The sequence below is a fragment of the Pisolithus orientalis genome, assembly GCF_024613125.1.
Source record: "Pisolithus orientalis strain OTSU chromosome Unknown F5J12scaffold_1, whole genome shotgun sequence".
NCBI classification, from domain to species: domain Eukaryota; kingdom Fungi; phylum Basidiomycota; class Agaricomycetes; order Boletales; family Pisolithaceae; genus Pisolithus; species Pisolithus orientalis.
The window spans coordinates 263,616-289,371 of NW_026260782.1; the positions used below are offsets into that span (position 1 = coordinate 263,616).

General features: G+C 49.4%; 11 protein-coding genes across 11 annotated transcripts; 5 read left to right on the forward strand and 6 right to left on the reverse strand.

Annotated features, from left to right (window-relative positions):
* Positions 1–3,063: 3,063 nt before the first annotated feature.
* F5J12DRAFT_778526 (uncharacterized protein) lies at positions 3,064–3,858 on the forward strand (the record flags this gene model as incomplete). The annotated part of the gene is made up of 4 exons (XM_051742320.1): positions 3,064–3,125; positions 3,279–3,373; positions 3,432–3,588; positions 3,717–3,858. 4 exons carry the CDS (start codon positions 3,064–3,066, stop codon positions 3,856–3,858), a joined length of 456 nt encoding a protein of 151 aa, XP_051605348.1.
* Positions 3,859–5,066: 1,208 nt separating this feature from the next.
* On the forward strand, positions 5,067–7,170 carry F5J12DRAFT_778527 (uncharacterized protein; the record flags this gene model as incomplete). The annotated part of the gene is made up of 10 exons (XM_051742321.1): positions 5,067–5,136; positions 5,234–5,287; positions 5,474–5,596; positions 5,621–5,647; positions 5,798–5,807; positions 6,227–6,554; positions 6,605–6,744; positions 6,799–7,027; positions 7,050–7,133; positions 7,168–7,170. The coding sequence occupies 10 exons, from the start codon at positions 5,067–5,069 to the stop codon at positions 7,168–7,170; spliced, it is 1,068 nt and encodes a 355-aa protein (XP_051605349.1).
* Positions 7,171–8,680: 1,510 nt separating this feature from the next.
* On the reverse strand, positions 8,681–9,336 carry F5J12DRAFT_3470 (uncharacterized protein). The gene is made up of 2 exons (XM_051738992.1): positions 9,167–9,336; positions 8,681–9,109 (listed from the first exon to the last, which is right to left on the reverse strand). Exons 1-2 carry the CDS (start codon positions 9,196–9,198, stop codon positions 8,758–8,760), a joined length of 384 nt encoding a protein of 127 aa, XP_051605350.1. The 5' UTR covers positions 9,199–9,336; the 3' UTR covers positions 8,681–8,757.
* A 21-nt stretch (positions 9,337–9,357) lies between these two features.
* Positions 9,358–10,091, reverse strand: F5J12DRAFT_778528 (uncharacterized protein; the record flags this gene model as incomplete). The annotated part of the gene is made up of 5 exons (XM_051742322.1): positions 9,358–9,473; positions 9,529–9,581; positions 9,687–9,835; positions 9,889–9,921; positions 9,966–10,091. The coding sequence occupies 5 exons, from the start codon at positions 10,089–10,091 to the stop codon at positions 9,358–9,360; spliced, it is 477 nt and encodes a 158-aa protein (XP_051605351.1).
* A 1,572-nt stretch (positions 10,092–11,663) lies between these two features.
* Positions 11,664–12,883, forward strand: F5J12DRAFT_917669 (hepatocellular carcinoma-associated antigen 59-domain-containing protein; the record flags this gene model as incomplete). Its single annotated transcript, XM_051749200.1, has 7 exons — positions 11,664–11,779; positions 11,849–12,010; positions 12,080–12,172; positions 12,231–12,431; positions 12,488–12,600; positions 12,660–12,793; positions 12,848–12,883. 7 exons carry the CDS (start codon positions 11,664–11,666, stop codon positions 12,881–12,883), a joined length of 855 nt encoding a protein of 284 aa, XP_051605352.1.
* Positions 12,660–15,595, reverse strand: F5J12DRAFT_3588 (peptidase S8/S53 domain-containing protein). Its single transcript, XM_051739040.1, has 12 exons — positions 14,998–15,595; positions 14,702–14,941; positions 14,458–14,644; positions 14,233–14,405; positions 14,107–14,182; positions 13,866–14,058; positions 13,734–13,809; positions 13,598–13,683; positions 13,528–13,537; positions 13,215–13,466; positions 13,133–13,154; positions 12,660–13,078 (listed from the first exon to the last, which is right to left on the reverse strand). Exons 1-12 carry the CDS (start codon positions 15,418–15,420, stop codon positions 13,017–13,019), a joined length of 1,800 nt encoding a protein of 599 aa, XP_051605353.1. The 5' UTR covers positions 15,421–15,595; the 3' UTR covers positions 12,660–13,016.
* A 777-nt stretch (positions 15,596–16,372) lies between these two features.
* F5J12DRAFT_3670 (uncharacterized protein) lies at positions 16,373–18,107 on the forward strand. The gene is made up of 6 exons (XM_051739069.1): positions 16,373–16,470; positions 16,524–16,716; positions 16,776–16,920; positions 16,972–17,510; positions 17,565–17,714; positions 17,769–18,107. Exons 1-6 carry the CDS (start codon positions 16,417–16,419, stop codon positions 17,987–17,989), a joined length of 1,302 nt encoding a protein of 433 aa, XP_051605354.1. The 5' UTR covers positions 16,373–16,416; the 3' UTR covers positions 17,990–18,107.
* A 118-nt stretch (positions 18,108–18,225) lies between these two features.
* F5J12DRAFT_886737 (uncharacterized protein) lies at positions 18,226–19,579 on the reverse strand (the record flags this gene model as incomplete). Its single annotated transcript, XM_051747155.1, has 3 exons — positions 18,226–19,323; positions 19,381–19,504; positions 19,566–19,579. 3 exons carry the CDS (start codon positions 19,577–19,579, stop codon positions 18,226–18,228), a joined length of 1,236 nt encoding a protein of 411 aa, XP_051605355.1.
* Positions 19,580–20,018: 439 nt separating this feature from the next.
* Positions 20,019–22,130, reverse strand: F5J12DRAFT_901834 (dynein light intermediate chain-domain-containing protein; the record flags this gene model as incomplete). The annotated part of the gene is made up of 9 exons (XM_051748222.1): positions 20,019–20,429; positions 20,604–20,882; positions 20,926–20,972; positions 21,031–21,087; positions 21,108–21,320; positions 21,368–21,613; positions 21,668–21,798; positions 21,827–21,890; positions 22,082–22,130. 9 exons carry the CDS (start codon positions 22,128–22,130, stop codon positions 20,019–20,021), a joined length of 1,497 nt encoding a protein of 498 aa, XP_051605356.1.
* A 30-nt stretch (positions 22,131–22,160) lies between these two features.
* On the forward strand, positions 22,161–22,564 carry F5J12DRAFT_789795 (uncharacterized protein). The gene has a single exon (XM_051743795.1). It carries the CDS (start codon positions 22,211–22,213, stop codon positions 22,373–22,375), a length of 165 nt encoding a protein of 54 aa, XP_051605357.1. The 5' UTR covers positions 22,161–22,210; the 3' UTR covers positions 22,376–22,564.
* Positions 22,565–23,276: 712 nt separating this feature from the next.
* F5J12DRAFT_901836 (GatB/GatE catalytic domain-containing protein) lies at positions 23,277–25,436 on the reverse strand (the record flags this gene model as incomplete). The annotated part of the gene is made up of 12 exons (XM_051748223.1): positions 23,277–23,572; positions 23,623–23,743; positions 23,814–24,020; positions 24,060–24,250; positions 24,304–24,415; positions 24,475–24,559; positions 24,612–24,715; positions 24,768–24,847; positions 24,913–25,054; positions 25,105–25,172; positions 25,241–25,341; positions 25,399–25,436. The coding sequence occupies 12 exons, from the start codon at positions 25,434–25,436 to the stop codon at positions 23,277–23,279; spliced, it is 1,545 nt and encodes a 514-aa protein (XP_051605358.1).
* Positions 25,437–25,756: the final 320 nt, after the last annotated feature.

The window sequence follows — 25,756 nt, forward strand, 5'->3', positions numbered from 1 at the left end:
GAGTTGGGTTTTCTAGGCTGGACTAGGACCAGAGTTGACTGGAGTTAAGGGCTAGGGGCCTGGACTGGACTGGGATTGAGTCCAAGAGTCATGGATATGACAGTATCCCCCTCTTAGGAACCAAACCCTTGAGGTTCCATAGGGAAATATGCCCAGAGGGTTACACAATGTAATTGCATGACTAACAGTGAGTCTGAGTGCACACACAGTGCCAAGGGTGAGCCTGAGGGCTGGGAAGCTGGGCAGTGATGACCAGAGGTCCAGTAGTTCAGACTGGGATGGCATAAGCTTGGTTTGGGGTCAAGGGTCAGCCAGAGATGACTGCAAGGGCCAGCTGGAGACTGGTCCAGTGGTCAGGAAGGGCTGGAAAGGCTAGTGGGAGCCTGGTTTGGACTTAGACAGGGCTGTAAGGCCAGAAATGCCAAGGGAGACTGGTATGGAGTGGGGCAGGGCTGGAGCAGCCAGCTGAAGGCTGGTCTGAAGGGGTTAGAGTGGTTTGGGGTGGTCAGAGGTGACCTGAGGTGCTATCTAGCTGGTGGGCTGATGACCAGAGGCCAAAACAGTGTAGGCTGGCAGGCTAACACTGAGACTGGAGTAACCAGGGGTAGCAAGATGCAAACCTGAGGCAAGGAGTGGCAAGGCTGGGTGCCAAGTACCTTGGAACAGGCCAGACAAGCTTCTGGAGGTCAGCAAGGGACTGGGGACTGTCTAGGACAGCTAGAGTTTGGTTTGGATAAGGACCAGAGGACTTGACATAGCCAGGCATGAACTGGGGACCAGCAGGTCATGAGACCAGTGCAATGAAGCCTAGGAGTGTCAGCCAAAGGTGAGTCTGGGTGTTGAGTCCAGTTTAGGGGTGTCCAGAGTTGGTTGGTAGTGGGTCTTCCAGTGGCAAGAAGCCTGAGGGCCAAAAGTCATTGGAGGACCAGTTCAGGGGGTCTGGGGACCAGGTGAGGCCTAGGGGTTGTCCAGCCAAAAGGCTGACAACAGGAGGCCAAGACTGGTGAGACTGGTGAACACACAATCACTGAGGCCAAGGACTACTGAGATAGTGAGACCAGAGTACCAACACAAATGTCAGGGGCTGGGAGCAACCTGGGGCAGGTGGTTCAGGAGTGTTTCAGTATGCAAGGACCAGGCCAGGGAACCAGGGACTGGTGTGCAGGGACCAAGTGGGGTTGTGCTGAGGGCACCATAGGGGTAATGGACAGGGGTTTGGAAGAGAGTAGGTCACTAGCAAGGTCCCTTATCCCCCTCTTAGGGTAAACTTCCCAAGTCTACAGGGGTACAAGGTGTGGGCTAGGACCATTGAGAGGAGTACTAGATGGGTAGTAGGAGACCTACCACTGGAGTTGTGAATCCAAGTACTGAAAAACATGGAGACCAGCTTAACAGGTGTCAAGACCAGTTCCAGGAAGCTTTTACAAGGCTGGGAAAAGCTTTAAAACTGGAGATACAAGACCAGCAGGGCAGGGTGGGCTGGTACAGGGATAGTAAGGAGTGTTGGAGTCAAAAGTGAGGGTATGAAGGCCAGAGCCAGAGCCTGAGGGGAAACAGGAAGGCCAGTGAAGGCTGGCAGGTCAAAGACAACTGGTAAGACCAGGGTTGGGAGGACAGGTAGGACCTGAGTTCCAGAGTCAATGGTGGGATGACAGTGGCAATGGTTACAGGGAAGGTGAGGTTAGCTGGCACCTGAAGGGGCCTTGTGAACATACAAGTTCTGGGGAAAGTGGGTGAGCTGGGAAACAGACCAGCAAAGTTGGGAGTTTGTCAGATGGGCCAAAGCCCAGGGTTGTCTTGCAAGCAAATTCATGCTCCAAGGTGGGGTTGATGTCAGGAGGGTTAGCAAACTTTAGCATTAGGTGGGGATAGGTGACTGCACTACACTTGGCCACCAACAGGTGCCTATTGAGTGGGCTAGTCAGTTCCCTACAACCTAGATACCTCAGTTCCTAACAAGTTGACAAGGCCAGTTAAACAGGGGGTCAGTGACCAAGAGAGAACCAAGGCTGGGTCCACCAAGGACTGGAAAGAGGTGCTTAGGTTAAGACCATAGCACTGGGGTAGAGGTCAGGGGTAGTTCTGGGATGTGGGACAAGCCCAAAGGCCAAAGGAGTGGCAAGGGAGTAGCATAGAGCTACCCAAGGGGTATCAGAGGCCAAGGGAGGCCAGAGATGGAAGACTGGCCAAAATAAGGGAATCCAGAGTGAGCAAGACTGGTCAGGGACCATGAGGAGGTCCAGAGATGAACACCAGAAAAGAGAAAGAAAGGCTGAAGTCAGCAAGACTGGTCATAAGGGGGTCCAGAGGTGATAAAACCAGACACAAGTAGGAGGACCAGAGTCAGCAAGTCCAGTCCAGGGCTGCAAAGCCAGGTTGAGGCCATGGGACTGGCAGGACAAGCCAGGATTGCTAAGGGGAACAGAGTAATGCACTAATTGATTGTCTCTACTGAGACCACCAGTTTGGCTTCTGGTGTACCAGAGTACCAACTTGTTGACCCAGTTAGGATCCTGGGGTAGACTCTAATTGTTTTGTCTCAACCAAGACTACTGGTTTTGGCTTCCAGAGTACAGTGTTACCAACTTGTTAACCCAGTTAGGATCCCAGGGTAGACAGAGGAACAGGGAAAGGACTGGAAATGAGGTCAGGGACTGGGATAGGGGCCAGAGGACCAGCAGACCAGTCCTAGACCATAAACCAGGGGCCAGGAGCAAGTCCAAAGGACCAGCATGCCCAGGGGGTGCTTCCAAGTGGAAAGAGGGGCTGGAAGAGAGGTCAGAAACTGGGCTAAGGGCCAGGGGGCTGGCAGACTAGTCCTAGACCAAAGTGGAAGTGTCAAACACTAGCTGGGACCACCCAAACCAAGGGCCAGGAGCAAGTCTGAAGTACAAGTGCTCCTCCCAAGGCCAATGAGGCTCACACAGGACTAGGACAAAGGACAGGAGAACCAGGAGGGGTCTGTGAGGAATGGGAGGGTCCAAGGAAAGCCAGGACCAGTCCAAGACCTAGTAACAGGTCTAGATAAGTCCAGTGAGGTGTTTGAATCAAACCAGGGCTGGGATGGCCAGTAACAAAGGGAAGGAGGCCAAGAGAAGTGGCAGACCAGCTTCAGACAAGTCTGGGTGAGTGTGGACAAGCCAACCCAAGGCCAGACAGGCCAGTAACAGACAGTCCAGAGACTGGAAAGGGGTCCAGGGCTCCAAGGCCAGTGTAGCAAAGGCCAAGGGTGGAGACTGGCCCAAAAACTGCTGAAGACAAGTGCCAATGGGGAACAGGGAAGGTGTTGAGGACTTGGACTGGCTAAGTCCAGGCCTGGGGGCTGCACCAGAGATGCACAGAGGTCCAAAGACCAACATTGGGGAGTCAGGAGGTCAAATGAGTGATGTGATCCCAGTGTTCAGTAGGGCTAGAGTGCTGGGATGACTGAGGTAAGGACTGTGGTGAAGACCAGGGTGACCAGCCAGGGGTCAGAGGTAGCTCAGGGGAGCTAACAGAAGTGAGTCCAGTTGTTGAGGCCAGCTCAGAGGCAAGTCTGGAGGGTAACTCTGACTTGGAAGTGGGGTCAGGCATGAATCCAGGTTGGTGGTGAGTCCAGATGGTAAGTCTGGCTCAGGGGCTGACATGGCCAGTCTGGAGTCAGGAAGAAATGAGTGGCAGGTAGGGATCAGGAGTAAGGGAATGGATGCATTAAGTTTCAACCACTAGGAACATAGTGCTGGGGGTAATGTGACCTGGGGGGTGCAGAGTGCTGAGGGTCACCAGTTACCTCTCTGCTTCAGCAGAGATCTCCAGGTTGGGCTCTGGAGTCAGATGAGAGGTAGCCCAATGGGTCCCAATGGGCAAGGTCATGGGTAGGGGCTCTAAAGCAGGACCTAGACATGAAGAAGTGACTTGCACAAGTGTGAGTCAAAATATACTGTTAAGTACAGGTTTACCCCTGGGTGACCAGGCTTCAAGACCAGGTGACAGGGGCCAAGTCTGGCTGACCAAAGTCAAGGCCAGGAGACAGGGGCCAAGCCTGGTTGGACTGGAATTAAGGCCAGAGGTCAGGGGTTAAGTCCAGAGGACCAGACTTAAGGCTGGGAACATGGGAACAAGGCCAGTAGTGTGGGAAACTGACTGGTCTTGGAGTGTGCACAGGGGGAAGCCAGTCTGGGGTGGTTGGATCTACCTCCCTTGGTATCAGCTTATGTGCTGTACCCTTATGCAAGCTGGGGAGAGGTCTGGGACAGGGGCTGGGTATAGCTTAAGGCTCAGCCTTAGCTATAGAGTAGACTTGAGGGGTAATATGGAGTTGAGGGTAATACTAAATTGATATTCTGACTGGAGTGCTATGAAGTACAGTGGCTCAAAAAACTGACTGCATGTTTGTATGTTTACATTAGTTATGACTAAATGCAATAACCCCTAACCATAGCCCTAAACCATGAGTGTATGAAATAGGGTACTTACTCTTGGCTTTCTATTGGTTTATGAATCAAGTGATTTGGATAGGAATTGATAGAATAGCAGCCATTTGAAAATGACATGTCATGTGGTCAGTTTTTTGACTTTAAGTTTTGATTACATAGTTTTGAGTTTAACAAAGTTTAAAATGCTGTGAGGTGCTTACTAATGCTTACATGGTATATCACATGGTCTATTTGATGATTTGTCATCATACAAACAATGCCAAACAATGAATTGGGACCATCAAGGCTCCCTCTTCTACCCCAACTCATGAAACCATCCTCCTGGTCCATCTGGGCCATTTTCTCAGAGTAATCCCCATAAATACTGGTGCCCACTACAGTAATGTCATCAGGGTATATGTCCAACACAATCAAACCCTTGAAAAATCTGCTTTCAGTCATCCTTATGCTGTTTCCCCCACCCATACCTGACATGTTCTGCACCTAGTCAGTACTGAGACAGCTGGAAATGCCATGGAGGTCAATCTGGCACATCAGAAAATGATGAACAAACAAAACACCTTTTAACCAGTACATTTTCACCACAGTACAATTAGTTCAATGCTGGGGTGAGACAAAACATTCCTGTGCACTTCAGGTGGCATGGGAAGCATGGCTAGACTGTGCTCTCAGCTGACTGTGGATGACTGGGAATGGGTGATTTGGTCATATAAGACCATAGGTAATACCCAGGCCTAGATGGATTGATGGAATCTCCTTCCTAGCAGTTCAGTGGACTATCCCCCCTAGGGCACCTGGACTGTAATGAAGGTTTTCAGCTCACCCTAGCCCTCAACCCAGCACCCTTGAGGTGGAAACCCACCAGATAAGAGGTGATTGGATTGTTGGTCATGTTTTAGAGTGCCAGATTAACCATCATGGATTTTTCAGCATTCTCAGTACTGATTAGTTGCAGAACATGTCAGGTATGGGTGGGGGAAACAGCATAAGGATGACTGAAAGCAGATTTTTCAAGGGTTTGATTGTGTTGGACATATACCCTGATGACATTACTGTAGTGGGCACCAGTATTTATGGGGATTACTCTGAGAAAATGGCCCAGATGGACCAGGAGGATGGTTTCATGAGTTGGGGTAGAAGAGGGAGCCTTGATGGTCCCAATTCATTGTTTGGCATTGTTTGTATGATGACAAATCATCAAATAGACCATGTGATATACCATGTAAGCATTAGTAAGCACCTCACAGCATTTTAAACTTTGTTAAACTCAAAACTATGTAATCAAAACTTAAAGTCAAAAAACTGACCACATGACATGTCATTTTCAAATGGCTGCTATTCTATCAATTCCTATCCAAATCACTTGATTCATAAACCAATAGAAAGCCAAGAGTAAGTACCCTATTTCATACACTCATGGTTTAGGGCTATGGTTAGGGGTTATTGCATTTAGTCATAACTAATGTAAAACATACAAACATGCAGTCAGTTTCTTGAGCCACTGTATGTACAGGGGTTAAATACATGAGGCCAGTCTGGGGTAACAAGCACAGAGCTGGACTTGTTGATAAGCTATTAGAAAGATGATTAGCAAGAGGATAGCCACAGAGGCTGTGCCAAGACTAATAGTCAAAGTCTGGGTGACCAGCATAACTGGAGTCAGACACAGGTTTGTACAGTAAGAGCTTGTATGGAAACCATAGTTCAATTGAGGTTCATACAGTTCTTGGATTGTTCTTGTTTGATGAGTGGTGGAGAGATCCAGGCCAATGACTCAGAGATTGAAATGTTGGTATCCCTCCTGATGGTAGGATGTCTCTCACTCCCTACCTTGCCTCTACCAATACTCAACACAAGCACATCTGGCAAGTACTGATTGAACTTTTTAATGTTCTTGGATCAAACATCATGGAACTAGCAGCACCTGTGGGAGAAGTAGATGAGGGAGCCAAGCATGCTGACTGCACAATGGAGGAGACCACTGCACTCATCAAGTACTTGCATGTACATCGCTCAGAACATGCTGACACTGGGAACTTCCACCAAGTGACATATGTCAATGCTGCAGAGCACATTTGCCCCCTCCATCAGACTGGTAAGATCAAGGATTACAAAAATGTGTTGCTCAAATGGGGATCAGTATGTCCATCCCTACTCTAATTTGCTATATTGATGTTCAGTGGATGTAGATCAAACAAATATACAATGCAATAATGACTTATTGCAGAGGATCAGGAGAACATTGGGACAATGAAAATGGTGCAAATATCTGTGGAGCAGCTGACATGGAAAAATGGGGCAAGTTTGTTGCCATCAAGGCATGTATTTGGTATGAATAGATACTAATATGTTACTGAGACATTCAGAGAAATACAATTATGAGGCCCTTCTGTAACAAGGGCTGGGAGTACCTCCAGTTCATGGAGGATATTTTTCCACAGGGTGGCACAACTGGTGCTCATGTTTTCCATGCTGGGATGTCAAACCCCACCCCTACCATGACTATTGGCAGTACCACTTCCATTCCTTCCATCCCCCCCACTGCTGCCACATCAGCCAAAATTTCCGACCCTGCTACTGCATCCACTTCAGCTGGAAAGCACTCGTTTTTGGTGATGTCCACTGATATCACAGCAACAGAATCCCCCTCTGGGCCCTCCCTTCTATTCTCAACAAACCAGCTTCCCCAGTCAACTCCAGTCTCATCCATTCATGACAGTAAGTGCAGCTGGATGTCTGCACACTCTTCCAGTAAGGCAAAGCCTCAAGCCACCAATGCTCACACTGTTGCAGTCATATCAGTCAACAATACAATCTGGCACCTGGGGGACCAGCTGTCAATGACATTCATGGATCTGCTGATCATGGTTCAGACAGCCACTCAGATGTTGTACAAAGATGCCAAGATCCTTCCCCATCACTGCATGTTCATGACACATCAGTTCTCCAGCATATCTAACACTGCAGCTGTCTTTATTTCTTTGCCTGATGAACAAGCCCAGCATGCATATGTAGTAGATATGTACAACTCTGCCCAAGAAGGAATGGGCCATGGCACATAGATTCCCCCCCCCTCCCTCATCATCATGTAGCTTCATGTCTTGTGTCTAGTTAGTGCTGCATGTATATTTGCTCCAGAATGCATACATTTTCTCCTCTGAACACATCATAAATTGATTCAGTGCAAGTATGAGATGCAGTAACTACACTAAACAAAATCTGCCACTTCATCTTTGAAGAAATCTGATTCTACATCTGATTCTGCATCCATGTCACCCCTCTGCACTTGCTCTCCCAAGACAAACTGATAGTCATTCCACATTTCTGTCACAATGTCATCCCACATCCTGTGCATAAATAAGCCTTCTTCTACACCTGTTGCATGTCCCATAGCTTGGAGATGAACAGGAGTGCCTTCACCTTCATCATCTTCATCAGCTGTGAGGTCACCTGTGCCCTCCCCATTCTGATCATGGGTATAGATGAAATTGTGCAGTGCACAGAGGGCTGCAGGAATTCATGCCTGTACATTGATGTCATATTCTGGTGCCAGGAGCAGTATTCAAAACCAGTGCTTCAAAACACTGAAAATACATTCTATCACATTCCATGCAGATGCATGCTGCAAGTTAAAGAGTTCCTCTTTATTCGTTGGTCTGATGGGAACTAAAAAAATGGAAAAAGGGATGGAAAAAGGAAAATGTACCAGGTGTTGGCACAGCCCCATTCTGCAAGATGATACTGAACACCTCAGTAGGGGATGAGCAGCTCTTGGTGTGAGGGGTAGCCAGCATCAGCAAGAATGTATTTTCCAGCAGGAATGTGGAGATTGGTAGATGTTGCATCACCATATACATGAGCATCCATCACAGACCCTTCCCACCCTGTCAATGTAAAGACAAACCTCAGACCAAAGTCACAGATAAAAAGCCCATTCTGTGAGAGGAATCCTTTGTGATTGCAATAGCTTGAACATATGATTGTGGGGGGGGGATATGGGAATGTGGCAGCCATCAATTGTGCCAATCACATCCTGAAAGTATGGCCAAAACTTGGGGTTGTGGTGTATTTTTGGATGGACAGCTTCACCAGTTGGAAACTGTATGTAGATGGAATAGAATGGTGGGTCTGAAAATATAAAGAGCAATTTCTTGAAGTATCTGTACACAAATATGTGAATTGTTGCATGGATTTCATATTGAACTCACTGAGATATCATATTGTTTGATTGCTGAAATTGTTTGCCAACATGCCTGATTGTCAGGCCAGTTACACATGTATACAGGAAAATTGCAAGCTCTTCCTCCAGGGTAACAAACTCTGAGCTTTTATGACCAATACCTCAAAGCTCCTCAACAAGCTCAACAAAAACCTCCTCACTCATACCAAACTCACAGCAGATATGATCAGGATGACCAGTCAAGACTTCCTGGACCCACATTTCTCCAGAGAGTCTGGAGGTGTGGTATGGTATTGGGTCTCTGTGCATGCTGGAACCAATCAGCTCAGCCAACAAGGCCAGAAGTGTCTGGAGAAGGACCAAGATTTGCTGCAGCAGGGCACAGCATACATTCAGATGATCAGGTGGCATGTTCAATCCCTGACATGCTGCCAGGCCTTGTGCTGAACTTGTGCACCACTTGTCAAACAAGAGAACTGTGTGAACTTCAACTGAACTACAGTTTCCATACAAGCTTTAAGGAATATCAGCAAAGGGGATTAGACTAAATATAGTACAAACAATGGAAAACAGACCAGAGTTATGTCCAGGTGACCTGGACATGGACCTGGGAGGACCAGGGTGGAGCAGCACAAGGCCGGGAGGCCAGAATGGACCAGAGATAGGGGTAAGACACTGGACTTGAGTTATTCAGGCCAGAGTTGGTTATCTAGGGCTGGAGTTGGGTTTTCTAGGCTGGACTAGGACCAGAGTTGACCAGAGTCAGGGGCTAGGGGTCCAGACTGGACCAGGATTGAGTCCAAGAGTCATGGATATGACATCCTCCACAGCAGTAAAGTTCAATACATCTGCCTTTGTCAGTAACACTATTACTGGAACTATACACACAATTAGTTCAATGCTACAATTTCAATACAGAAAATGATTATGTACCATGACCTGTGTCACATTCATTGAAAAATTTGAGCTCAGCAGCAGTCACTGTCCTATGATAGTCAGTCAAAGGGATGCAGTACCTATATACAGGTGATTCTTCAGTCCACACTCCCTCATAGTAAGGTTCTTACCAGATAGCATGGATACATTCTCACAGGCTTCTTGCAACCACACAATCCCCCACAAAGCTCTTCATATTGTCAAACTGCTCCACAGAACCTGCCTCAAACCCACAAGAGTCATGAAATACAAACCCTGGATTGCTCCAAAACACAAGTTCATCCTCAATATCATGGTAGCCACACTAGAGGTATTTAGTTTCCAGTTCAATCTCCATTGCTCAAGAAAAGACCTTACCTTCAAGCTACCTTGCACAAGAGCACTGTCAATCTGAGAATGGTCAGCAAGGTGTCACCCACTCTACATTCACATACCTTATTACCTTTTCCATCAAAAATTTTGGGATCATCTACTGTGTTGCAGACCCGCTGGAGGATAGTCGTTTTGCCTGCATTTGCTCGACCAATGACCAGAATTCGAAACTGCTTAATATTCTTCATGTAATTCCTAGCCCTTTCGGGATTTAAATGATATGCAGGAGACGAGGAACTCGCTATACCTCGACATCAGGCACTAGGGAAATCATCAAGTGTAATGCTGTTACCTGGGCCAGTAGCCTCGGTGGTGGTGGGGCCAGGGCTTGCTGCATCTCCTGTGGGATTGGTCGCAATTGAGTCTCACCGTAAATTCCTCAGAGCTTCAACCACAGACAAGACACCCGTACCTGTGGATGCAACTGCAGCGGTGGTATCATCGATTTCATCGCGCTTTTGGCGGTTTGCAAACGGAAATGGATTCCGCAACTTTGAAAAAGGTCCGGGCGCTATGTGAAGCTTGGATATGATTTTTTATGCGATATGACAAGGAACGCAAGGTGTGCGGTAAACAGCGTGCTGGCGGTTGCGTTGGAGTGGCTGGACGACACGAGTCACGACACGTTAATCAATGTCACGGCGCTTATCTGCAGGTAAACCACGAGGCAATGGGTGACTGCTAGAGATAATCTGGGCAAAAAAAAAGGGACGGTGGGACGGCCAGAGCACCCGGGTAAGTGATTCTCCGGCAGAAGGCAAAATGTGTATGGGAACAATACAATTGACCAACTCGAAAGTTCAACGTAAGACCGTGTACGCTCCTCGGAATCTCGTTGATATGAGTCGTTCACTTGTGTGTACTGGTAGGGCTGTCCATATGTCTATCAGGGACTTCTACTGCAACATGTTAAACGAGTCTAAGTACCTTTCTCCTCTCGAAATTATGATCCAGAGAAGAGGTATCAAGGTAGGCATACCCCGTCAATGTCAGTCCGCGAGCAGAATTGTGCATCCAAACGACAGATGTAGGGAATTGCTTTTTCTGCTCTAGGCGCACTGGTGCACTCTTCGAAGGTATGTTTGGCATTCGTTCTCATAATCCCCTTTTAATAGAAAAAAGCCCGTGACCTCACTTTGGGACATGCAAAAAGCAGCTGGCAGGTTCGTTCCAGTCGGTTTTCCGCATGTGTACCGATGCATACGTTCACCTGATGAGTTTAGCGCTACTCAGTTCGTCCGCACTCGGCGCAATCTCCATCTTGGTCGCTTAGGCTCGTCTCATCTGCAAAACACCAGTAGGCACCCACTGAAACCATCCGCAGTCACCCCGTTCGAAGAGGTGGTCAGATGGAAGGTAGCTGAGACGTACAATCTCACACAGGCCTGCCTTACCTAAATGAACGGAGGCGTGTGATGTTCATCGTGTCACTGCTTGCGCCCCCTCCGCCTGTGATTAGGACGAGTCTCGATGTTGGTGCATCGCTGCGAAAGGACTGATGGGGATATGGTCGTGGTGAATGGAAGTAGAAAGCTGGGAATGGCGGATGGCGGATGAGCCCATGGTGTCCAAGGCATTATCATGCTATCTGTACGGCAGTACTTCTTGGACTTGGATGGGTTTCTTACAAATGGTACCACTGAGTACTTAGGCTAATGCTTAACACTTGCTGCATACCTAGGAAGCGTGGGATAACCAGTAGATTTGGTTTGGGCGCCCTGCACTGCGTGTGTCTGACTAAATAACCCATTGGCCAATCCATGATCAAGAGACGGACCCGACCACAAGTTCGCGTCAGAGAGACATCAGAGGAGGTCAACGACTCACAAGACAATCAACAGGGATCCGCAGACGAAGAAGAAGACAAATCACTTCCGTGCGTTCTACTACGGTTTACGGTCCAAACGACACTTCTCTTATCACAATAACTGCCTACCCACGACAGACTTTCTGAGCTTCTCGAACTTCGCAAACTACGTAGATCAAGGCAAGGCATCGATGTACAGAAACTCTCCAGGGGCGATGCGAAGAGGAAGAAGCGGCGTGATATTGACGAGGACGAGCACCATGATATAGGCGGGTTGAAGCCGGGGGCTAAACTGGACGAGTATGTTCAAGCACACCTGACAGTTCCTCTGAAAATAGGGTGTTTTTTTTTTCTAACATGATTGAACAGCGAAGACGGAGGTATCGATGCCAAGGCTAGGCGCGCCGTCAGAACCAACAACTTCACGCAGCAGACCAACACGGTGGATGTAGACAAGCACATGTATGTTCCCTCTGTTACCACAGCTTGACAATCCCTTCATATACGGACCTTTGTTTAGGATGGCATATATCGAGGAGAATCTGATGATCCGTAGTCGACCGCCAGACCCTTCAGAGTCCAAGTCGAAAGACGCCAGTGCTCAGGACGAGTTCACACTCTCAGAGCGGTGGAAGATAGAGAAGAAGATTGCAAATGAAGGAAGCGTCACCGCTAGCATGTCCATGCTCACAGCTATACCCGAGGTTGATCTCGGCATGGAGTACGTGGTAGTTTCTCGTTGATGTGGAGCTCCAGAGGCATTGACGCCTATTATAGCACTCGACTCAAGAATATAGAAGAGACGGAGAAAGCGAAACGTCAGGTCGCTGAGGAACGTAAAGAGCATAAGAAAGTGGATAATGACGAGGAGCATCTAGTCGCCACACGCTGTAAGCTTCTTTGCTCGGTTCATCAATTCATCACCCTTCTGAATTCAGCGGTTCACCAGTCTACCGTCCGCACATCAAGCAGAAGTCTGATGCGGAAATCATGAGAAACGCGAAGTTGCAGGCTATGGGGTTGCCTGTGCCAGAGGAGCGCCGACCCCGTAACGACCGGCCACAGATGGCTACAGATGATATAGTACGTAGAACGTTGTGTTGACCTTTTTACCTGCCACTCAATACTTTCCCTCAGGTTATGGAAAGATTTAAGAAGAGGATGCGAAGATAACTGTCAGAATATGTACCAGTCCTTATATCTATTATTGGTCCGCTCGCGATAAGTTGGTAATAATGCAGTTCTGATAGTGACTACCTCAAAGAAAGTGTCTGTTACTGCAATTAGTGTTCTCCATGATATTACATCATGGGAGCTGCAAAGCGAGCTCTTTTAATTTCTCGAAATTCGGTGTTCCAAGTCCAGTGACTGTACCGGATTATGAGCTGGAATCTACTTGACGAAACGCCCCCTACGACTTACCTGGATCCCAACCGGTAGTAGCCTGCGCGTCATGAATGTCAGCGTGGACGGAAGGAAATGTTCTACTTGACCATGTACTTACATTAAAGCCCTCCGTACCGCACCCCGGGTTATTGCCCGTGGTGATATCATTCAACCCTGCATAGCCCGCGGAGTAGAGCCATGGGTTCAGGAAACCGAGACTCTTCTTCCCCGCACTAATGCGCGCATCGTTCAACATGGAAGTGATCGAAGCAAAGGTTGGGCTAGATGCTGAGGTACCCCCAATGTACGTAAACTTGCCCTGATAAGCTATCATGAACCATTCCGATTGGGCAGAGACATCAGGATAAGCCTGTATATACATCATGATGGTCGTTAACTGGCCACATGTTCTTCCAGTTGTAGAAACTTACACGCCCATCTCTGTCGTCGAGACATTGGAATGATGAGGTGCAAACTTACAACACGGACGCAGGTACTCACGGGTTATACAAGCCCTCATATGTGCCCGGAGGAAGTTTTGACAGGTATTCGGAAACTGCTTCGTCTTGGTAAGAAGGACGGGAGAACTGACCATCTATTAGCATATGGCCCAACAACTAACAGGGACTACACTCACATAATTGCTGAATCCTCCAGAAGAGAACGACGCAGCAGTTTCGGGTATGTGAGCGGTGCCGCCGACGGTTGTGACGCTAATAGTATATTCTCGCGTGAGGTAGTGGTTTCCGCAATTTCGAGGTAGCCTTACTATGGGCAAGCAGCTGGGAACGTTGGGATGAACATCGTGGCGTTCCGACCGTCGTTACTGAAGCATTTCTGAGTTTCTGGGTTGGGGTCACCGTCTCCAACACCTATATCACCGGAAGAGAACGTAATGGAGACACCACGTGCGCCAAGTGCAGCAAATCCGGTGCACACACGATTCGCATACGACTCGGGGACTGTACAAAATATGAGCATTCCGTGAGAAGCATATGAAACAGAGCTACCGGTCTGTTCGTCGTCGCCATAGCTAGTAGATATCGTTTGGGGCAAGTTCTCTGCTGAGAGCACGTATTCCAACCACTATCGCTCTTCGACTGAGAAAAGCACGTGGACTCGGTGAGCGCGCTTACATAACTATATGGTTCGTTGGTATTGTTTGGAGTACGTGCATCGGGATCAAAAGGTGGAGAGCCCGCAGTGGTATAAAACGTTCCGGGGGTAGGGTAGGTCAATCCAAATGCGTACTGAGAGTCTAGGTTTGCCTCCTCCCCAGCTGCTGCAACGCTTTGGTTATTCTGGCCACCTAAGGGGATTGAGAGCCGGTAGGACGGTGCCGGAGACAGAGCATCGCATACCATTGATAGAAACCAGTGTGTAGTTTGACCCACAGGCAGCAGGAGCATACGTTTCGAAGAATTGCTGTAGGTCGTCATTGTTTACGTATTGCTCGAGATAGCCAGTGATTCCTATCTGGTTGCCGTTAGTTGCAGAGGTCTCATAACCAACAGCATTATACAGCTGCCGCAGGCATGCAGGGGTTATCTGGGCACAGAAACCAGTATCACTATGCATCGCCTGGGATTTGCGGGGATCACTGACCGTTTGGTTGCAGCTGGCATCGATCTGGTTTCCAGCAGGACCTATGATAGTATCGCCGGTGATAACATCAACTGATGGGGCTGTCGTCCAGTGCATAGTACTCTTGAACGCTTTGAACCGAGCGAACATCGTAGTTGGCTGTATGAATTGTATGTGCTCGTGCAAGACTTCCGGTAGGCTATAGCTTGTGGTTCTGACGATATATTCATCCGTCTCTGAGTGACGGTAGATGTAGTATTTCTGTACCATAACGTCAGTGGGACGGGGAACCAAACTAGTGGATAGTTCCTTCTTACAGTATCGAGCATCTCCTCCGCTAGGCTGACGGGAACGCGAGCAGTGACCCAGTCTTGGGCAGATGAACGAAAGAGATGTTCCTCATAAATGCCGTAGGAGGCCAACCACTCGCTGACGGTGTCGACGGTGTAAGGGTATGGGGCCAAAAAAACTTCGGTCTCCTCCTTCGACAGGTAGTCACCATAGCGTTTATGAGTCGGGTCACTAACTTCCCAGAGGTGTTTCTCCAGAAGGGGGAAGTATGGCTGGGGAAGAGCGATCCTGAGTTCCAGGATATGGTTCGGGGGAGCAGGAGCGTGTTCGACCCAACCACGCGGTGGCGCAACGATGCTTTCCTTGATCTTGAATTGGCAGTCCTTGTAGGAAGTAGCGTTTGCCAGTGTCACCACAAGGTGAAGCAGCAGTAAGGACAGAGACCTCATTGTAGGAGTTAGTGAAGGGCCTGCTCCAGCCGAACGTCAGGCGAATGGCATTTGAGCAGGGCCGGCGTACACGCCTTTTTATATCCGCCCGATGCGGGGAACCTATAAATAATGGTTATTTTAATTAGAAGCGAAGTACTACATTCTACGAATGACCATAAGCGGAGGGTTCGCATGGGGAATGTCTGCTCTTTACTAACCAAGAGGCATGCGATGCCAGAGTCAATAGGATTCGGAGGATCTTGCAAGGCCCGAAGAATTCCCGTGCCGGTGCTTGCCAGGGAGGAAGGGAAAAGCGAGTCGAAAAAAACCCTGACGTGAGACAGACTGTTAACAGCAGTTCGGTGCCTCGTGATCGAAGTGCCGAGACGCCGCGTATGTATCACCCTTACATACACACTTACCTACAGCCTAATGCTCGATCATCATCTGAGAAACAGCTACGCGACGCGGCTGTTAACAGCTCTTCCGCACTTGAGCGAGCTCTCTCATTGGCCAACAAGTGTCTTAGCGAGTCTTACGACAAGTCACTTCCAAACGGAGGCAGGTATAACCTGCTCACTCCCTCGGGTAGTTTTGCAGATGCATGGTGCAGTGTATCGCCTTCCCGCGCTTGGCGGTGTGTTCTAGGAGTGAGGAGCAGGAACGTACCACATCTCGCCCGCTCGGTCAACTAGCGTTTGGCCAGTAGAACATCGAATCTATGTAATGTTCGGGCTAAGCTTCTCCCCTTGTTGTGGAGACTTCAAGGCGCTTGACGATAACGAAAGAAAAAATCGTTCGAAAGCCCCACAGCGCCCATACTACAGGAGGAATGATGGAAAAAACAGGGATGCTTGTTACCATGGAGTCTTCTGGATTTAATACATGCTATGATGCCTCCGCAAGCAAAGAGATAAGATAACCGCGTGTCAGTGTTTGTCCTTGTTTGATCAATATCCACTCCCGATGGCAGGGTATTACACAGGCGAAGAAATATCAGCGAGAACTAAAAAAATGATCGTGACGGATTCTGTCTCCGTGTTTGCGGAGGGAACATTCGAGGAACAGGTAAACGTTTTAGATGCTTTCTTCGCGGTTCACTCTCATCTGATTCCACGCAGATCCAGGAACTCGTAGAATACGCCACGCGTGGTAGGCCCGATGATGAGCGCGCCTCAGTATTGCAATCTTTCAAGAACATTGTGGGCGCAGAGGGAGACGAAAAGCCAGTGGAGATTGATACTAATCATCGGCAATCAGCTCTCAAGCTAGTTCTCGATAACACGAAGGGGGTAGGAGAGGGAACGGAGCAAGGTACATCTTCAACCCACAGACATATTCACGGAATTAGCTCCTAAACTGACCGCACGCAGAGATCGAGGGATTCTTCAATCTGCTATTCTCACACCTGCTCACCTTGTGGCCCGACCCCTCCCCAGAAATACGTCAACATGTAGCATCGCTCTTGAGCGTCCTTTCTGTGTCACCTTCTGAGCAATCATCAATAAAATATCGCGTGTATGAGAACGTCGACTTCTGTTCATATTCTGGTTGTTAACTTCTTCTCAGACTGTCAAATTTGTTCAACGCCACGCCGAGAACATCTGCCCTTCGCCCTCCCATATATACCACCCTTCTGGAACTCGCTATATCCAACAACCAACTCGACGTCGTGTCGTTCTCAAAACCAGATATTGAGCGGTGGCTTAAGGAATGGAGTGTTTCTGACGAAGAAAAAAGCCAATTTCTCAAATTTATTGTGGACATACTGGTTCAATCTGGTCGACCGTATGTCTGCCACTCTTTCTTTTGCTTCCTGTCTCTCATTCATCGTCTTTGCGAAAGAGAAAAAGCTTATGAGTATAGGTTACTGTATGTACAGTCCCTTCCCCTATCGTCCGAACTTCGCCAGTCGGCAGCAGTCGATGCCATCGCTGCCGCCCTTCGTCAACCAACGGTCTTCGACTTCGAACCGCTGTGCAAGCTAGAGGCCGTGATAGCTGCAAAAGACCACGAACTTTTCCCCTTGCTTCAGATATTCCTCAACAGTGGGTACCCAGAGCTGACAACCTGGGCGGATAACAACATTGCTGTCCTCGATACTTACGGCAAGTGTCCTTTTCCTGGTACGATCCAATAGACGGCGTTCTGACATCATGCAGACCTCAACCGGTCAGAATTGGAGCGGAAAATCCGGCTCCTTGCGTTCTCATCCCTTGCTTTCGACTACATTGGCCGTGACCTCTCGTACTCGCAAATAGCTTCTACTCTGCAGGTTAGTTCATCAGAAGTAGAAAAATGGTCCATTGACGGTAAGCCTTTCGCGCCCATACTACGATCTATACTCATTCCGAGAGATAACTTAGTGATCCGTGCCGGTTTGGTTTCTGGGAAACTATCTCAGGCGACCCAAACACTTCACGTATTTCGCTCTTCTGCACGCAAATTCGAGCGCGAACAGTGGGAGGCGCTCGAGAAACGGCTTCTTTCCTGGAAAACTGGGCTTGCCAGTATTATCGAAATAGTTGCAAATGCCCAAAGATGGGGAAGTGCGGGCGACATCGCCGAGGCTATCAAGGGCGAATAGGGAACTCATGTCGAGAGCACGGCTTAACTTGAGCTATGCATTTAAAAATTGAAGTTGCATAGCTAATTACTTGTCATTAATTCGTTTCGGTTTGAGGTTCCCATAGTCGGATAATTGCATCGTCGATGGTGTAGTCGACGAAGCAACCTGTGCAGCATGGAAACTATCTGTTATCATATCCAAGGTTACAGGTAAAAGGAAACATGATATGTAAAACAAAATAGATATATCAGTGTCTAGGAACTTCCAATGGACTGTGCAGCGATCTCAGAAGCCGAAACAGGTCTTGGAATAACAGGGTCCACCTGCTCTCCTGGTGACATGTTCTCACCATCCTCCAGGCTTCTTCCAACAGCGGGTGGCTCTTCATGAGGGGGCAGACCTAGCCATGATGAAAATCCATGCCGCGAAAGCATAGCTTCCGGCGCCCGTAAGCCACCTCGGCGGAGTCGAGGTGCTTGAGAACGCTCGTCACTGCGGTCTTCGTCTGTGCGCATGCTTTCCGCTCTCTCAGAAGCGCTAGGCAACCCAGGTGGGGGAGGGAAGAGCCAGTCTTCAGAAACGCTTGTAGCTGGTCTGGGAGCGGGAATAATCTCGAAACGCCTTCCCCTACCAAATGGGAAGAATCGTCTTGCTTGCGAAGACGTACGAGATGTCGAAAACGTGTCCTCAGACCGAATGTTGGATGGCGAGCTATCTGGCAGCAGTGGATTAGTATTCGCACCATCCGGCCGAGTTGTGGGGTCATCGTCGACGGTAAGTTGACGTGCTAAGTTGCGTCTTTGAGTGGTAAACTCGTCGAAGTCCGTGAGCCGACGACTTCTTGGGGGCCGTCGCATAGGATTTTGTCTTGATGATGAACCATGGAGGAGACCACTAGCTGGTGGTAACCACACGCTCGCCCTCGGTGGGGGTGAGGCCTCGATCAATGGAGGCAACACCCTATCACTCGCGGGGGGTTCGGAGGGAGGGACTGGCAATGGGGGAGACATGTGAGGGATACTGAACACATATGGTACCGAGGAATTCGACCAACTATGTTGAGAGCGATATGCCTCATACAAGTCAGTGTTTATGCGAGCACCTTCTACGACAGGCACAAAGGCATTGTATGATCCTAACTCGTCGTCGTCGTCATCGACGTCCAGTTCTTCAGGGGGTTGAGATAGGTAGTCAGTGGGGTCCAAGGCCCGCCGACCACCCGTTCCGCGTCCTAGTCCACGTTCACGGTACACCGCCGGGGGACTTGAGAGCCTCCGCAACGACCTTGCGGTGCGATCGGCTATGAGACCACGGTCTGCAGTACTTTGGCGAAATCGACGTTCGGCAATCTCCTATATGACCCACCACTTCAATATCGACCCCCTGAAGTACCGAACTGGGCTGCGCACCTTGACTAAAACCTCGATAAGAGACGTGGTAAATGAGTCGCCACGATCTAGGTCTTCGACAAAGGCTTCATAGCTTATCATAGGCTCTACTTTTTCCAGCCTAGCGCGCTTAATCGCGCCGGAGCTATGAGAGCCATTTCCGTCAAACCCGCGACGCCAGACACGAAGTAGGGGGAGAAGCGCACACTAAACTCCTCATTTTTGCACCCAAAACATTATCATAATGTTCGGCAGTCCTGCGAAGAAAAGGCGACAGTCAACTTGCGCTAGTGTGGCGATAAGATGCAAAATTCTGCACCATTTTCCCATGTTGACTATGCCAAGTTCTGAGCCAGGAGCTGAGCCCGACAGTTGGCTTCAAACTTCGAAGTGGAATGTTTCAGGCTTTCAACGACTTGAGCGGCTGTGGAGCTCTTTGCCGTGCCACACTCTCAGTGCGGCCGTACTCGACGGGTGGGTAATAAGGATCAGTTATTGTTCTTTGTTTGTCCCACACAAACAATGGACTGCCCATAAATTTCAAACACAGATGCTGAGCTGGCAAAGCAGCTGCCACTGGCAGAGACCATAAGGAAAGGTGAAAAGAAAAATGCAATGGCCTATAGTTCAAAAGGGGATGTCGGTCGTACAATAACAAATCAACTCGTATCGTCTGGTCCACTCGCATTTCCATTGGTCCTCGGGGACTGTGTTGCTGCAGTGCGCGAGGCTGCTGCGCTTTGGCCAGCACGATCTTTGGAACTTAACAGGCTCTGGAAGAAGTTCTGTAGTACCTCATGCTGTGTTTGTCCACCGGTCGCGTTGGTTGAAGTTCCCAATGTCGGAGAGGTGGATGTACGGCCAACAGTACTTGCCCCTGGTGCACCAACAGACAATCCAGAGGTCGGTCGAGTTCCCCGCGACAGCTTCCGGGCAGAATCCCCATTCACGCTGGCACTCAGCGCACTGCTGCCACCCATTCTAGCTTCCATTTCGGAAAGTGCTCGCTCGACATTTGGGAGGCTGAAACTGCTGCTTCCCATGGGTCCGACAATACCCGCCGTGGCACTCTCGACAGGGTTGCGGAATGCACCTCGAGGATCGCGATCAGGGCTTTTTGGCGTTCTCGTCATAGTGCTTCGCAAGGAATGCTTGCTCAGCCATGGGGGCATTGAACGGCGGTAGTGGCGGCGGCTGAATGGCAGGCTTAGGTATTGTGATTGACTCGTAACAATTGGACTTGCCTTTGCCCCTTGGTCCGGTATTAGGGACCGGTACATCCGCTTTGCACCGCTTGCCTCCTCACTTTCCCCTTCACTAGCCTCAATATCAGTGTCCCAAGCCTCACCCCATGACTTCGCCTCGAAGCCCTCCCGCAAAACACCAATCTTCCCCCAGCTATCCCATCCAGCAGGAACCACGATCCGGTCGCGGTCTAGGGTATTTGGCTTGTGATGAAACACGAAAGGATTCCGTATCGACGCAGGGGCTTCCATTCCTGCTGAAACGCCAGGGGATGGCGCCTGGAGGGATAAACAGAAGATGTAGGGTATATTGCCGTATGACTTGTAATGTACTTGGCTGTGGGGTCGTATAAAATAATGCGGCGCCATCTGGGAAACGGATTGGCAAAGGCTCGGACGAGAAATGAGACGACAACTATGTGCTCACATTTCAGGCATATGGTCCTAAGAACTTGCATAATGCTGTCTGTCCGTTCCTCCCACTCTCCCACCTTTTCCCTTGACCATCCCACCCATCCCCTGAGGTACCTGGTCCAATCAGGTTACTGCCCTCGTCGATTAGATCTGCCTTGGAACACACAACGACAATTGGCACGCCGGCTGAATTATGGGTGAAAGTCCCAGGACCCAGCGGGAGGACGGCACTCGAAGTCAGATTGGAGGTCGCAGGGAGAGTGTCTGCAGAAGGTTCTGTATAATGCTGTAGATGCACCTGAACTGTGTTGGCGTGAAGAGATGACCTCGCACACGGAAGACATACATACGGCGCTCGCGGTTCTCTTCTCTTACAATTTCGACTTCACGAGATCCATCCCCCTTTGCCCATTGTTCTACCCACTTGAGCCACGTCTCCAGCTCCTCCACGAATGTCCAGGGACGCGTCCAATCTAATACAATCATGACAGCAGTATGGGGCAGAACGTTCTTTGGCGGTAGAAAGTGTGGCAGCAATGCGCTGTAAGCCTTCGCATCTGAAGGTACTGTGTACACGGATAACCGTGCAAGGGTATCTGCCAAAAGGTTCATCAACTATCTCGCTGCAGTTGGCAGGCCGACAAGCACACCTTCGTCGCCATCTTTCACGTCCGCCCAGTCATATCCCAGTGCGAAATCAGTCCGCGATTCCTCCGTGCTGTCATCTGCCACGGGTTTCTGCAGCAGGGTGGATGCGAGAAGGGACTTTCCAGGTCGATGGCTGGCCTAGGATAAGCACTTGCTTAGACGGCGTTGATCGTGTGGATGACACCGAATCCAGTATTGAGGACCACAAGTCTTGTGGGGGTGCCTCTGGCGTTCGACGAGCGTGACTTCCTCCATCGTCGATGGCCGTCAGCACTTGGATTTATTTTGTAATTTATTTCAGAGACGTGTACAAAAAATAATTGATTTTATAACTCCGAGTTATCTGATTTCGATGACCCTCAGGTATTTCCTGCAACCAGTCATGGCTGCAGCGGTAGCAGTGCCGCAGCACAAACTCTCAGAGACACCAAACTCGCGGTCGATAGAAATCAATGACTGGCTCATTACAGCGTCTACCAACCCAATCTCAAATGCCGCCGAGTGCGACTCGCTCCAGAAGCCACCTTGGGTTCTCACTTCCAGAAATGACGTTCGGGAACAACTATCTGACCCTGGAACATCGAACGTCGGCCTGGAAATTGACGTTTGATGCTAGAGGCGCGTTGATGGGAGTCAGGGGCGGCGAACTACAGGATGGAGACGGTGGTGTCAAAGTTGGATATGCCGATGCCTGGTTGAAGAGCCGGTGAGGCGATAGACGGCATCGGCCCAACTCACAGTCATTGAGTCTATCTCACCAGCACAGACCCGGATACAAATGTGCCTTTGCCCACCACAGTAGTGGCCAAACCTTACGATTGGACATACACTACTGTTTACTCTGGTCACCATCCTGGCGTCGAAACGGAACCTTCAGAGACTTCATCATCGGTATCTTGGAAAGATGGTGATCCCGAAAATGGCACACACGACATTCCTCTTGCTGAACTCACCCGTCCCGATCCAATTTTATTTTATGCCGAGATACCACTATACGAGGACGAGCTACACGACAACGGGTCGTCCAATCTGCTCGTCAGAATTGTCAGTTTACCTTGTTGCCTTATTTCTCTCAGGTAACTCACACCGAACAGCGCGTTATGCCAACGTGTTTCTTCATTCTTGCACGGTTCACCTTGCGGGTCGACAATGTGCTCTTCCGAATACACGACACACGGGTATACCACTCCTTCTCTTCCAACCCACCACTGGTTGTGCGCCAGGTAAGTGGATGGGAGGCACCCTACGATCGTATGAAACGGGTATGTGTAATTATCGTACGCGCATTTTGCCAATTAATCCAGTTCAAGCAATTGCCTCGGCGCAATGATTTAACTCCCCTGACGGACGCCAACTGGATAGCAAAAGTTTTGTCCGAGATGCCCGTCGAAGCTACCCAAAATGCAGGAGCTGGAACAAGGTGGAGAGGGTTGAGGACAAAACTAGAGGTAGCGGTGTTGAAACAACACGACTAGATGACCTTGTCAGCGGACCGTTGAATCGGAAGCGAGGATTGAGCGGAAAAGAGTACATGTATAATAGCGTATCTGAAGCTTCTGCATCATGCTGCACCTGAAAGAAAGGTACAGTATGGTTGGTACGACATGATCGTTAACGCTCCTGCCTCAGTAACGCCAAGAGCAACGTCCGTACTATCTCCGCGTTCGCTCGACCTTTACCCAATTTCATGACCTTGCCAACAAGTTTGTTTAAAACAGGGAGATTTCCCTTCTTCACAGCCTCCGCTTGTTGGGGAAGCTCTTCAATTGCTTCCAAACACCACTCTTTGACCAACGAAGAGTCGTCCCGGGAAAGCGCGATAAGACCTAGTTCCTTAGCTAGCTTCGAAGGGGAATCGAGTGACCTGTGGCTTATCATGTGGCGTAAGAGCGTCTTGCCCGACGTACCTGGGCACGAGTGTTGGGAGACGCACATAACCCCCGTACGAAGGGCTCACCTGTCACTTTGCCACTTTGCACCATGTCTATAAGCTCACCCATGTGTTTTACTGACACAGGATTATCGCTAAAAGTCTCTTTGCGCGCAGGCCAGCCTGGCCGAGGAGATCGTGAGTCATCCTATGTGAAAGGCACTGAACTGCAGGTGCGAACGTAATAAAAAAGGTAGTAGCATAACATACCAATTCACTACTATCTTGGGATCCCGCCCGCAAACGAGATCAGTAAAGTAGGCAACGGCGCCCTTTCCAATTTCTCCATCAAATCCGACCTCACGCCCAGCATCGACGGTCATGAGAACGTCTGCGTCACGCTCTGACAAGCCCATAGAAAGAAGGCGCACGCGTGTTTCACTGGGAAGCTCCGGCATAGAGGACCGGACGCGCTCGATGTATTCCTTCAAGACCACATGTCATTATTCCGATCATCCTGGTACTGATTCATGGCACTCACCTGAGAGAGAAGCAGCGGTGGGAGGATTGGGGTCCGGCATGTACCTGTAGTCCGGCGAATCTTCTTTGCTCCGTAGTTTAAACGTCTCTGCCTTGTCCTCATCGAATCCACGTGTCTCTTGAGGGACCGTTCGCCCACTCTCCAGAAGTTCAATGTGACGGAAGACCTCAGAGGCTAGAGAATATTGTCAATAGCCCGTCCTTATGTCATGGGATGATTACACAGACTGATGGCCGTCATCGTGAATTTGATGCTATTCAAATTTTTGATTTCGCACCGCGTTCCAGGTGGCTGTCCATGGCGATTCACCGACACGTTGATATCACATCGCAAAGAGCCCTAACAGCCTTGAAGTGTGAACTACCGCTATTATCTCCGAAATATAAATTCATACGTACGAGTTCCATGCTACCGTCGCTGGATCCAACCGCACGTAACAATGTCTGTAGAGTTCGAACATAATCTCCTGCCTCTTCCGGTGACCTAGCTAAATTCGAACGTGACACTTCTCAAGAAATGGGCCAGGGAGAGTCACCTCATGTCGGGCTCAGAAATAATTTCCATCAGGCCGGATCCCGCCCGGTTCAGGTCTACGAGTGAAACGCGTCGGTCAGCATGGAACGTTGACTTCGCGGTATCCTGTTAGTTGTACGTTAAGAAAAGGCACTTAAAAAGATAGAGATTTGCGCACTTGTTCTAACTGTAATTGTGTGATACGGACAGTGACATCACCGCGAGAGAGCTTCAAATAACCTCCTCTCGCCAACGGTGCTAAAACACAGGAGCATTTCACGTCAATCTATGTGTGCCCGTCAACACGTACAGGCATTTCTCACCATACCGCTGAGTGATCTGGTAGCCAGAAGGAAGGTCGGGGTAAAAATAGTGTTTCCGATCAAATGCTGAACGCCGCTGAACATGTGCATTCAGGGCTAGTGCAGTGCGGACCGCTAGTTCTACACATTTCGGATTCAGGCTCTACCTTTCAACTCAGAAGACGCGTTGTACAAAGGAGAGTGGTCGCTCACGGGCAGCGTTCCAGGAAGTGCAGCGTCAAAACAAGACACAGCCGTGTTGGGAGCCTCGTTGGTATGAGCTATCCTACCCTCTGAACCTTCTTAGTATCGCCCACAAAGGCAGTCGTAACCCTGGAATCATACTCACCAGAAAACAACTTTTTCCGCGATTTGATTTGTGCGTGCACTTCGATGCCAATGACGACTTCCCAACCAGGCCATCTCCTGTCCTCCACTCTTTCGCGCTGTCTGTGGATGCCTCGTAAGCCCTTAAGTCTCCAGAGTTCCTGCGATTTCCAGTGACACTGTGCCCGCCATATGGGACGCGGACGGACGAGGTTCATGAAGGCACCTAGTACTTTCCTTTTCCGGTGATCTTCTCCTTAGACTTTCAGTGACCGGCAGTGCTTGTCTGACTGTCAAGGTCACAAAATACACAGGTTCACTGCATTCACAGCCTCAGATCAATCTGTGACTAAACGCGGATATTGACGTCCAGTGCAAAGCTTTCGAGGAGTGCATGTGAACGATCAAGGCAAGTGGGAGGTTCTGAAGGATTCTGATTGCAGTGACCTAGTCCTGTTACACTTCCGTCGTGGGGCCTGCAAACATCAACGTCAACCATCATCAGCCCACGCATTCGGGTCCAGCGCTTGATAGGGGG

What these genes read in the sequence shown, in the direction of transcription:
- F5J12DRAFT_3588 (XM_051739040.1), bottom strand. Translation starts at nt 15,420, where the DNA reads ATGAGGTCTCTGTCCTTACTGCTGCTTCACCTTGTGGTGACACTGGCA. An exon ending in CCAACGAACCATATAGTTAT is followed by an intron (nt 14,183 to 14,232) that starts GTAAGCGCGCTC and finishes GAAGAGCGATAG; the next exon opens with TGGTTGGAATACGTGCTCTC. An exon ending in TGGCGACGACGAACAGACCG is followed by an intron (nt 14,059 to 14,106) that starts GTAGCTCTGTTT and finishes TATTTTGTACAG; the next exon opens with TCCCCGAGTCGTATGCGAAT.
- F5J12DRAFT_789795 (XM_051743795.1), top strand. Translation starts at nt 22,211, where the DNA reads ATGACGTTCGGGAACAACTATCTGACCCTGGAACATCGAACGTCGGCC.
- F5J12DRAFT_3470 (XM_051738992.1), bottom strand. Translation starts at nt 9,198, where the DNA reads ATGTCCAGGTCACCTGGACATAACTCTGGTCT. An exon ending in CCTGGACATAACTCTGGTCT is followed by an intron (nt 9,110 to 9,166) that starts GTTTTCCATTGT and finishes TATTCCTTAAAG; the next exon opens with CTTGTATGGAAACTGTAGTT.
- F5J12DRAFT_3670 (XM_051739069.1), top strand. Translation starts at nt 16,417, where the DNA reads ATGATCGTGACGGATTCTGTCTCCGTGTTTGCGGAGGGAACATTCGAG. An exon ending in AGGGAACATTCGAGGAACAG is followed by an intron (nt 16,471 to 16,523) that starts GTAAACGTTTTA and finishes GATTCCACGCAG; the next exon opens with ATCCAGGAACTCGTAGAATA. An exon ending in AGGAGAGGGAACGGAGCAAG is followed by an intron (nt 16,717 to 16,775) that starts GTACATCTTCAA and finishes GACCGCACGCAG; the next exon opens with AGATCGAGGGATTCTTCAAT.